Genomic DNA, 11,556 nt, shown 5'->3' with positions numbered 1-11,556 from the left:
TCTCTCCTCTCTCCTCTCTCTCTCTCTCTCTCTCTCTCTCTCTCTCTCTCTCTCTCTCTCTCCCTTCTCTCTTTCTCCTGCATTTCTATAATAAAGCTCTTAAACCATAAAAAAAACAAAACAAAACAAAAAACGGGCACTGAAGCTATGCAGAAAAGCTTGCTGCAGATGGGAGAAGGGGTGGGGTGGGGGATGGGAAAATGAGGGCGGGTACAGAGAGCAGTGTCCATGAAGGAGGAGAGCTAAGGATGAGGGCCAGAAAGGTGGCGAGGCCAGCTGAGTTAGAGTCCGGGCAAAGCAGCAGATTTAGGTTCAAATCAAGACTGCATCACTTGTTGCTATGGGGTCTTGGGAAAACTCCGTAGCTGCCTGGAGCCTTGGTTTCCTTATCTGTTCCTTCCACCTGTCTCTCGCGGAGGAGAAGGAGAGTATCTCCAAGGGATGGAAACTGCCAGCAGAATCCAGGGGCCTCCTAAACACGTTGTTTTAGTAGGAAGAATAAATGTTCTCAGAGAAGGCGCCTGCCTGCGAGACAGGAGCGGACAGTTTCAAAAAGGTATATTCAGCTTCGATGCTGCCAAATACTCAACAAAGATAAGAACTGAAAGTGTCCACTGGAAATGACACAGAGATGACGGTGACTTTGCTGAGTCAGCCTGGGGGAGGGATGGTGAGAGGAGAAGGCTGAAGTGGGGTTGGGGGCTGGCCCTGGGGAGCGCTGGGCATGGGAAAGCAGGTGACAGCCTCACAGAGAGGGCCAGCGAGCTGGGCAGGGCTCAAGAGCAGCGAGCGAGCGAGCGAGCGGGTGAGCAGGGCAGTAGTAGGGTTTGGAGGAGGGAGGCCAGAGCACATAGCAAATCTGCCTGTCCCAGAACGAAGCGGCTCCATCCTACCCTGCCCCTACAAGGGGAGGACTGGCTCTGGTCTTGGAACTCTTTGTTCTCCACACAAAGCTCCTCTGTCTGGGTACAATCCCAGGCCCTAGGTGCTCTCAGGGCAGCAACTTGGGTCATTCAACCCAGGCCAGGCACCTCCTCTCCCTGTCCTACTTTCTACTGTGACTTGGGAAATATTGAAATGGCTGCTGTCTTCTGCCCCAGCTTCAGCTTCTGACCTTGATCCTGCGTACCTGGATCAGCACAATCCCAGAGAGGTGGATGGTAGCATCGAATGGCTACTGAGTATTTCCTTTCTCCTGGCTCCTTCCAACCAGTGTTTAGCCACATAAGAAAAAAAGAATTTAAATTTCACTTAAGAATTATATGTATTGATAGACTGGTTGATTGTGGGATAACAGGTATCAGGACAAATCGAGTTGATAATGAGGGACTGACTGAGCTGGTGGACAGAGGGGCAGTGGGCATCTCCTGATCCCAGCTTTAAACAGGCCAGTGAGATGGCTGAGTGGGTGAAGACACTTGCCCTCAAGTCTGATGATCTAAGTCGGATGCCCAGAACCACAGGCTGAAGGAGAAAACCAACTCCCCCAAGTTACATGTGTGTGTATGCGCGCGCGCGCGTGCGCACACACACACACTAAAAACATACATATGTACACACCTTCGTGCACAGTACATACATACACATATACTTACATAAAAACATAGTGCTCCAGTGTGAGGGTCTGGGAGTCTTTTTTTAGGCGCTAGCAGCGCAGTCACTGAAGCACAGTCTGTTGTCTCATCTCAGACCTTGGGCCAGATATTAGCTAAAGCATGTGAAGATACGATGATAAAAAAGTGTCCAGCATGGGTGGCCTGCAAGTGGCTAAGGGGGATGTGGATGCTTTGACTTGGAGAAGGCCGTTTGTTTTAGTCTTGACCTCAGATTGCTAGGAGGTAGACAATTATGTTTCCTCGCTGCCGAGCTGCAGATGCTGTTATTTGCTTGTCTCTAATTAAGAAACTGAGTTACCAGCAATCAGGCCTGGGATACGCTTTATCCCTAGACTGATGGCCAAATGGCATGGCACCTCGTTGTAAAGTCGTTGGTCAGAGTGGGATGAAGCAAGTACATTATTCCAGGACAGTATAAAAAAGGACCATTCGTCTGCTTTTCCTGTAAGCCCACAGGCATGGGGAGGGACCGGGAGGAGTCACTCAGAAGCCTGACCAGACCGTGGGTCTTCTTGGTAGTTCTGGGCATGTGGCTCCACGGATTTCTTGTGTTTCTGTAGAGTTCAGGAATAGAGATACGTTGTGTTCATGACTGTCTTCCTTCAGACAGCTTCTCTATCTGGAAAAAAAAATTAAATCCTACCTTTAGAAATAAAAATTAGTTGTGCCCCGCCCCTCTCCATCCTCAAAATCTTGTCAGGCGTGTTGACGTACTCTGGACAGGCAGCTCTCTGGAGATCTCAGCCTGGGCCTCTTACTAGTTCCAGGTCTGTCAAGACTGCATACTGATAGCCTGTCTAAAAAAAAAGAAAAAGAAAAAGAAAAAGAAATTCTATGTCCATGTGGGGGTGGGGAGAGATCAGAAATGGCGTGTGTTTCCAGCGTCTCCGGAAGCGGGTCTGCCAGCAGGCTTCTTCACCCACAAGAGACTTCCGTGTCAAGGGGAACAACGGAAATAAATTGAAAATGACTGAAGTTGATGAATATTTCTGGTTCCCTTTCCTTCAGAGCAGCACCAGGAAGATTGATTTCCTGTGTTCTTTGATGTCAGGTTTGGCTATGAGATTTGATCAATACAATGACAGAGAGGGCGGCATATGCTTGCTTCTGTTGTTTGTTTGAGACAAGGTCTCAGGTAGCCCAGGCTGGCCTTACACTTGATGCGTAGCTGAAGCTGACTTTGGAATCCAAACGCTCCTGCCTTTGCCTCCTGAAGTGCTGGAACTGAAGGCTCAGAGGATACTTTGCCTTGTTTGCCTAGGAGCAGCCAACCCAACCTGTTAGGGAGGGGTTGCTATGGATGCGGAGCCTCATCATAACTGTAATCCTAGCTCTTGGGAGGCGGAGACTGGAGGACTTCTGCAAGTTTCAGGCCTACCTGGGCTACAGAGTAAGACCCTGTCTGCCAGTGGTAGAACTCCCTGCAGCCTGGTCCCTTAGTGACCAGAGTGAAGGAGACTTCTCCATCTGAGCCTGGCCCTTGCTGGGGCTACAGTAGGAGGAAGAAATGTGTCTGTGTTGTTTGAAGTCAATGAAATAAGAGAGCTGTTTGTAACTGATCTGCCTCCTACCTAGCCTTGATTGACAAAGTTAGGAAGCAGGCTGACATAGGGCCTCGCTTTCTGCGGTGGTTGGTAGAAACACAAGTGTCCAGCTTTGAGGCTGGTAGTAGCAATGGCCGTGATTTCCCAGCGGTTGCAATAATGAGTTCCTACCGCATGAGTGCCATGGAGCTGTTAAGATTGGCAGGGAACTGAGGTCAGAGCAGCGGGGGACTGAGGTCTCCTCTCGGGGCGTGCAGTTTAGGTCTTGTACATACAGCTTAGGTCTTGTGCGTACAGCTTAGGTCTTGTGCGTACAGCTTAGGTCTTGTTCCTGGAAGCTTAGACGCAAGACCATTTCCATGTCCCCCACCCCCACCCCACCCCCGTAATTCTTAGCTTAATAATCTCTTTTAACAAGTCCCTTCTCTGCTCTAACTATCCAGTGTAGATTCTATTGTTTGTGAAAAAGAACTCTGAATGACAAAATTACTATATATTTTTTAAAAGTTCAAATCCCATCAATTACGAAAGGCAAGTTATTTGGTGAATTCCTAAAGGGAAAAAGAGGACTAAAAATTTACTACACGCCTTTACCTGAGAAATGCTTCCTGACTCCAAAGCTGTTTCACCTGGGGGGGGAGGGGCAGCAAAAAAAAGCCCCTTAGAATCAACGAAATACTTTAACAAATGGGATTCTCCCAATGAAATTGCTAAGTTGTTTATTGTTGTTTAATTTATTGAGCTTTTACATTTATATAGTGGTGCTGATGGTGGTGATGGTAGTGGTGATGGTAATGATGGTGGTTGTGATGACAGTGTTGGTGTGTGTGTGCATGAGCATTCCAGAACATGTGGGGATAAGAGGACAATTTGAAGGACTTGTGTTCTTTCCTTCCATTATGTGGGTCCCAGGGATCTAGTTCAGGTCATCAGATGTTTCAAATGCCTTTACATCACACACGCACACATGCGCGCGCACACACGCATGTGCACAGAGGGAGAGGGACACACACACACACACACACACACAGAGAGAGAGAGAGAGAGAGAGAGAGAGAGAGAGAGCTCACTGCATCTGTGTCTTGTATCATCTGAAGAGGGAGCTCCACACCTAATCCTCATTAAATGCAGAAATCTGTGCTTGCTCAATCCCAGAACAACCCCCTAAATGTCAAAAGAGCAGTGTCCATCAGAACAGGGAACTCCTCTACCTCAGTCTTCTCAGAACACCAAAGAAGAGATCTCACCTGTGTGAACTAAAGCTAGACAGGCTGACGAAGGAACTTCACAACCAGAAAGTGAGTCAACAAACAGATATCGCGGGGTTGTCTAGTCTTATCATTTTATTAGTCGTGGTCCAAAAATATGGATGATCCTGCAGATTAGTGGCCAACGAGATGCTTTGTTTTTATTCCATTTTAGTTTCTATTTTCCATCTCTAAATATTAGGACTCTTATTGTGTGGAGGGGGGCATTGGTTTAAAGGTAGCCAAAAGGTACTGAGCTTATTAGAAGTCATATTCATATTTCATGGGGACCTAGCTAGATCATGAAGGGATATTAACCACAGAATCTATATCTGAACAGTAGTCCTATAAAATAACCTCTGGAAGTAGTAGCCGAGTTGCTCCTCATTGGAAAGGAGGTGAATTAATTGTTCTACATATGACAATATAATCTCAATTGTCAATTTGGTGAGACACAAATCACCTGGGCGTGGCTGTGGGGATGACTTCGATTAGGTTAATTGAGGCTGGAAGACTTGCCAACTGTGGGTGGCACCATTCCCTAGGCTAAGATTCTGGACTTTATAAAAAGAAGATTGTAAGTAAGCTGAGTGCAACCATTCATTACTCCCTGCTTCTTGACTGTGATGCAATATGGTTAGCTGCCTCAAATCCTTGCTGCTGTGACTTCTCCATTGTGATGGACTACAACCTCAAACTGAGAGCCAAAATAAACTCTTCTTTAAGTTACTTTTCTCTGGGCGACGTGCATGCCTTTAATCCCAGTGCTAGGGAGGCAGAGGCAGGCCTATCTCTGTGAGCTTGAGGCCAGCCTGGTCTACAGAGCAAGTTCCAGGACAGCCAGGGCTACACAAAGAGAAAAATCTGTTTTGAAAGACAACAACAAACAAAAGATTCTAGCTTTGAGTTGCCTTTGCCAGGGTACTTTATCATCCTAACAGGAAGTAACTAAGAAGGTGAGCTTTCCATTCCTGTAACACTTGAGATATTTAATATTTGTTTGTTTATCTATTTTCTTAATTGTCTCTTGAGACAGGGTCTCATTATGTATCTCTGGCTGTCTTGGAATTCACTCTGTAGACCAGACTAGCCTTGAACTCATAGAGATCTACCTGCCTCTGCCTCTGCCTCTGCCTCCGCCTCCGCCTTCGCCTCCGCCTCCGCCTCCGCCTCCACCTCTGCCTCTGCCTTTGCCTCTGCCTCCCAAGTGCTAGGATTAAAGGCCTGAGCCCCATGCCCTGCCAATACCCAACTTTTAAATAGGAGAGGGAAAGAGGGGCTGGAAAGATGGCTCAGTGGGTAAATGTTTTCGCTACTACTCCTGATGCTCTGACTTCCATCTCGAGCACCCACCTATGGACCATGAGAACCAACTCCTGAAAGCTGTCTTCTAACCTCAACACCTGTGTGGCCCTTGCACATGTAAATACATACATACATGCATACATACATATATACATACATCATACATACATTCATAAGTGTAATAAAAACTTTTAAAGTAAAAAGGTTTATTTTTAGCTCACAGTTTTTTGGTATCATGACTTCCTGACTGAGTTGCTTGTGGCTTCAAGACAGGAAGAGAGGAAAGCCACTTGCTTCTGCCAGACAAGAAAAAACAGAAGAAGAGATTTAAGCCCTCCAGTCCCCTCCAGCAGCACCCCCCCAGTGGCCCAACACTCCCCTCTGGGCCCTGCCTCTTGAGGTTCCTACCACCTCTCAACAATGCCAAACTGGGGAACCAGCCTTTGGGGAACATTCTAGCTCCAAACTCTAGCAATTTGTGAGGATTTGTCTGGTAGACAACAGGCAGATAATACTGACTACTCGCCCTTCTGCCGCTCCTGCGCCGGGCTTCTAGAAGTCCTGCACCCCACTCCATGCTGTTATCTTGTGGGTCCTGGTAACCATTTGGTTCCCGAGGCTTGAGCACTTGTTGAGTCGTCCAAAGTTAAACACATCTGAGTACTTTCTGAGGAAATCTCAGACTGTATCCTAAAAGAAGCGGCAGTGGCAGCAGGGGCCACTCCACTTGTCTGTCCATGACCACCTGGAGTCTAGGTCCTAGACAATAAGATGTTAATGTCTGGAATTGTTCGAAGTCTTCTTTTCACCATGTGAAGATTGTGGACCATATGAGAGTGGGGCGACCAGGGTGTGTGGCAGTTCTAATGGGGACAGTTTTGGCCAGTTCTGACTCCTTAAGTGAGCTCACCTACTTTTCCGACTTAACTCTCACCCTGTTGCAAAAAACTCATCAGACCCGGACCTCATTCCTGAACCTTGGAGCTGCTTATCCGTGTCTGCTGAACAGCTCCACTAAAGCATTCTACCTCAAATTTGACATCTCCAAACATTACGGCCTTAGTTCTTTGCTGAAACTTATGTTTAAATTATATTTATCTGGTGGGGACAGCTGTGTGCTACAGGGTGTAGCGTGGAGGACAGGAACAGCTTGGTGGAGTCGGTTCTTGCCTTCCTCCATCCTGATTCCAGGGATTGGACTCAGGTCATCAGACATGGCGGCCAGTGGTTTTTTCCGGTTGAACCATCTCAGCATCCCCCTCTTCTGGGTTCTTTATCAGGGGGCATTGCCTCATGGTGCTGCAGCTGCTGTAACAAGTTACCCCAGAATGTCCTCTTCTTATTTGCCCTGTCTTCTGAGTTCTGCCTACTGATGTACCTCAATACCCCAGTGCATTTCTGCTCTGTCAAGGACATTTTTACTCCCTCATCAATGTGAAGGATAGGGGTATCTTTCATTCTCAAATGCTTTTAAAACTCCTTTCCACCCAATGGCCCAAATCATCCTTCTAATTTCTGGCTATGATCACATCACTCCGATGATGCTCAAAATTCTTCAGTGACTCCCCACTGTTTCCAGGATGAAATCTGAACCCCTGCGGCTAGGTCACAAATTCACTGGCACTATACTCAGATGTGCGACCATATGTCTCTCTCTTCCCTATAACTGATCTGATCCTTCTCACAATACCCCCACCCTGCTGCGTAACGGGGGGGGGGGAACTAAAATTAATCCATCCTGACAAACTCCACGGGGTCCGTAGTTTATTTTAGACAGACTCTAACACAGCAGCTCCTGATGATTCAGCCGTGGAGATGACTTTACACTCCCCTTTCTCCTTTTCTTGGAAGGAGGAGCCCGGCCCCTTAGCCACCTGGTCTTGGCTTGTCAGCTGGCATTTACTGAGATGTGGTTGGTACGGTATAAATGAATTAGTGAAAGCCTAAGAAGTAGCTATTACTATGACAGTTTTATGGAGAAGAAAGCTGTGTTTAAGAGAGTTAGAAAGTGGAACCGGGAACCAACATCACTGTGACTCCAGTATGCAATTTGCTGTGAGTGTAGGTATTCTGAGGAAGTTAAGGCTGGATTCGGGGCCATGGGTCTCTGTCTGACTGTCCATGGACAATATGTGATAGAAGTCACATGTAAGAACACTTAAGAATCACTGGAGGGCCAGAAATGTAGCTCCTTGCGTGTGTGAGCCCAATGCCCTAAGTTACATCACTAGCACTGCCACTGAAGGGTCTGGGAGGGGAAGGCCTGCATGACTACTCCTGTCCAAGCTACCTTGGTCTGTTAAGGATGGGGTCAGGCCATTCGTGACACCTGGATCTAGTTCAGCCAGAGCTGGGCCATTCTTCAGGTGTCTCAAGCTCCCTCCAGCAAGCAACGCACAAGCCTGTGACCAACACTGGGTGAGATATCAGTAAAACGCAACAAAGGTCGTGAATTCCCAGAGATCACACTGTTCTTAGGACTAGAGGCAATCTACAGGCGCTGTAAAGTGGACATGCGGGACTCTACGCTCTGCTGGGAGAGAGATATGTAGAAAGATGAGAGGTGCGGAGGGTCAGGTGTGGAGACACATGGACTTTCTCAGATAATAGAGACAGACTTCTTCCAGATATGGAGGGGTAGACGCTTCACATGTGGGGGTGCATTCCAGATGTGGAAGGTGCAAGAAATCCCTGCAAAAAGGTGGGCTGACCCTTCACCTTCTCAAGGGATGGATCAAAACAAAGTGGCCCCTATACACCCCTCCTCTCACCCTTCCGAAGCCCCTCCCTCCTCCTCTCCTGCACCAGGATGGTCGTGTCCCACCCCAGAGCACAACCAATGGCGCGGGAACTTGGCCTGGACAGCCAATTGAACGGCGGCAGCGGCACAGAGATGGCTCCGCCCCTAAAGGGCCGCAGGCCGCTGGCCACTCAAGAGGCGGGGCTCTCCGCTGTTTTTTGCTGCCCGCCGAGCTCAGCCGAGCTCAGCCGACTCCCTCCCGCCGTAGCCGAGCCCAGCCGAACGCAGCCGAGCCCAGCCGAACTCCTCGACGCTCCTGCCGCCGCCGCCCGAGTGCCGCCGAGCGAGAGAGCGAGCGAGCGAGCGAGCTAGCGGCCCCGGCCGCGGAGGAGGCGCCGCCCCAGGGGGAGGAGGTGCCCGCTCTCCGCAGACCGCCCGCGGCAGAGGCCGGCCCGGTCGCGCCCCGGCGGGAGCGGCCCGCGGAGGCTGCGCGGCCCAGGGGGAGGGCCCGGGGAGTGGACGTCGCCCCTGCCCGCCTCCCGCCGCCCCCCGCCCGCAGGCTCTCGAGCCTCAGTCGGCGCTGAGCATCCCGCTGTCCCGGACCCTCCCGCGGGCGCGCACCGGGCTCAACTCAGGTAAGGGGGGAGGGGCTCCCCTACTGGCAGGGGATCGAAAAACAGATCTTGGACGAGTATGAAGAGACAGTGACCCACACAGAGACAGAGAGACACACAGCTTGGAGGAGAGATAGACACAAAGGCAGAGACACATGCAAGACGCACAGAACCATCGATACCGACCCCATGGAGACATGTCCCCGAGGGCAGAGGGACATGCAGTCGTGAAAAGAGACAGAGATGCATAGAGAGACTGGTAGAGAAATGAGACACATAAATGAAACACTCAAGACACTCAGAGATAGGGACACAGAGAGACAGGCAGCCACACACCTTCAAAGAGGTGTGTTTGCAGAGGCAAGGATGCAGATCCAGCGAGGGACAGAGGGACAGGAAGATGTACGTTCAGACACACACCTGACCCAGAGAGGCAAAGTCCCAGGGAAAGGTACACCTAGGCACACAGCCTTGGGTATGCCGAACCCACACGTTCCTGCCAGAGCCTCCACAAAGTTCCTGTGTGTGAGCTGGCACCTATGCAGGTCTCCTGGACTGGCTGACCGCAGCCCTCAGAACGGAGAGGATGCCCTAGCCACGACAATCATGGTCATAATCTTCCTCCTGGGCCTTAAGCCACCTCAGTCCCGCCCACCAACAGCACATCTGAAGGGCTAGAAGCATGGTGGGCAGGGCTAGGCTGTACCCACCAGTTCCGAGGAGAATGAGAGGCTGCCTGCCTACTATAGCTTCCCCCTTCTGGCTGCACCGCAGCACCCGGGGGCTCAGAGCCAGGCCCGAGGGTGGAGGTGCTGGCTTGGTGGGGTACGTGAGCCTGCTGGGACTAGTGGCTCTCTGCCTGAGGCCAAAGATGGATGCTGTCCCCCTAGGCTTCAGCCTACTTCTTCCTCCTCACCTCCGTCTACTTTCCCCTGTACTTCCTCAGGCCCAGGACTGCAGGTGGGCATCATCCCCGCCCAGAAGTCGCTGTGTGTGGACAGGACAGCCGCCTTGGATGGTCGGCCACCCCAGAGTTGTGCCTCGGCATGGGCCTTGCCGCTGAGGCAGCTCCGCTGTCTGCGCTGGCCTGAGGGTGCTGTCTGCCATGGGGGCAGCCATCTCCCAGGGGGCTCTCATCGCCATCGTCTGCAATGGCCTCGTAGGCTTCTTGCTGCTACTGCTCTGGGTCATTCTCTGCTGGGCCTGCCACTCTCGCTCTGCTGACGTCGATTCTCTCTCGGAATCCAGTCCCAACTCCAGCCCCGGCCCCTGTCCTGAGAAGGCGCCACCACCCCAGAAGCCCAGCCATGAAGGCAGCTACCTGCTGCAGCCCTGAAGGCCCCTGACCTAGCCTGGAGTCCTGGGCCTGAGGATACCTGAGTCAGAGCGTGGAATCGGATCCCAGAAGTCAGTTGGCCTGGGGTCCAGAATTTATAGAGTCCAGTCGATTTGACGCTGGACCCAGCAGCCTAGATTGTAGCCAGCCTGGCTCCAAGAGAGGCCTGAGTGGCCCTAGAGAGAAAGGCCTGGGGAGGGGGGGGCGCTGTTAGGAGTTGGTGCTAGGGCCAGGGCCATCCCAAGGGCCAAGGGCTGAGTTCACGCCTTCCCTAGGCTCAGCACCCCTGGGCTCCCTAGGTTGGGGAGCAAACGGGAACCCCATGGCAATAACGGGAGGGTGTCCAGGCTGGGCCCCTTCTCTGGTCCCCCCACTGTTTGTTGGATAATAAATGGAACTATGGCTTGCCCCGAGATTTCTTTTCCTAGGGGCTGTGGGGTAGAACAGAAAACAGATAAAGGTGGGAGGTGAGCGTCCAGCTGGCTTTATTTGTGCAAAGAGGGTAATGGAGGCTGAGGGTCACGGCGCCAGAATGAGAAAAGCGGGTACTGGCATTGGTCGGGTGAGGCACGGCCTGGCTTGTGTGGGGTCAGGCTCTCAGGGTTTGGTTTTTACTTCTCTCACGAGGTTTAGCAGTTTGTCCAGTTTTGCGATCTCCACAGCTGGCCCCTTCTGCACTTCCTGCCCCTTCTTCTCCTGAAGAGAGGGGACACCCGTGGGAATGGGTACAGACTGCTGCTGCCTTGGGGGAGCTGCCACAGGCTCCCCTTCCCAACCTGCTGTTCCCTGACCGTCCCCTGCCCAGTAACTATCAGGGCCCTGCTGGTCAGGTGACTCAGGCCCAGCCGAGGGCCTGTGAGGAGGATCCAACTCCAGCTCTGAAGCCTAGCGAGAAGCAAGCCCTTGGTGCAGGAGTGGGGAAAGGCGTTTATCCCCAGACCCTCAGAGGTCACCTTCAGGCGTCAGGCAGTGGAGAGCTGTAGGCTGAAGGTCAGGATCCCTCAGGTTGGGCCCGGTAAGGAGGGGATAGATGTGTGTGCTACCGGGAGAGAGGAGGTGGCCACAGGTGTCCTCACACCTTCAGGTTAGGGTTGGGGAGGGGTGCCAGACTTGATGTGTCATGTAACCAGAACAAACGGGGGTGGGCTGGGGGA

General features: G+C 51.4%; 2 protein-coding genes across 2 annotated transcripts in view; one reads left to right on the top strand and one right to left on the bottom strand.

Moving 5' to 3' along the window:
• Positions 1-8,669: 8,669 nt before the first annotated feature.
• On the top strand, positions 8,670-10,878 carry Enho (energy homeostasis associated). The gene is made up of 2 exons (XM_021222186.2): positions 8,670-9,087; positions 10,013-10,878. The coding sequence occupies exon 2, from the start codon at positions 10,172-10,174 to the stop codon at positions 10,400-10,402; it is 231 nt and encodes a 76-aa protein (XP_021077845.1). The 5' UTR covers positions 8,670-9,087; positions 10,013-10,171; the 3' UTR covers positions 10,403-10,878.
• Dnai1 (dynein axonemal intermediate chain 1) overlaps positions 10,866-11,556 on the bottom strand; it is a 66,403-nt gene continuing 65,712 nt past the window's right edge. Inside the window, exon 20 of the mRNA XM_021222185.1 lies at positions 10,866-11,098. Within this exon, the coding sequence (XP_021077844.1) occupies positions 11,000-11,098 (99 nt within the window). The 3' untranslated portion in view covers positions 10,866-10,999. The remainder of the gene's footprint in view (positions 11,099-11,556) is intronic.

The sequence above is a fragment of the Mus pahari genome, chromosome 22 (genome assembly GCF_900095145.1).
Source record: "Mus pahari chromosome 22, PAHARI_EIJ_v1.1, whole genome shotgun sequence".
Lineage (NCBI taxonomy): Eukaryota > Metazoa > Chordata > Mammalia > Rodentia > Muridae > Mus > Mus pahari.
Note: the sequence above shows the minus strand (reverse complement) of the source record. Positions and strands in the feature narration are given on the sequence as shown.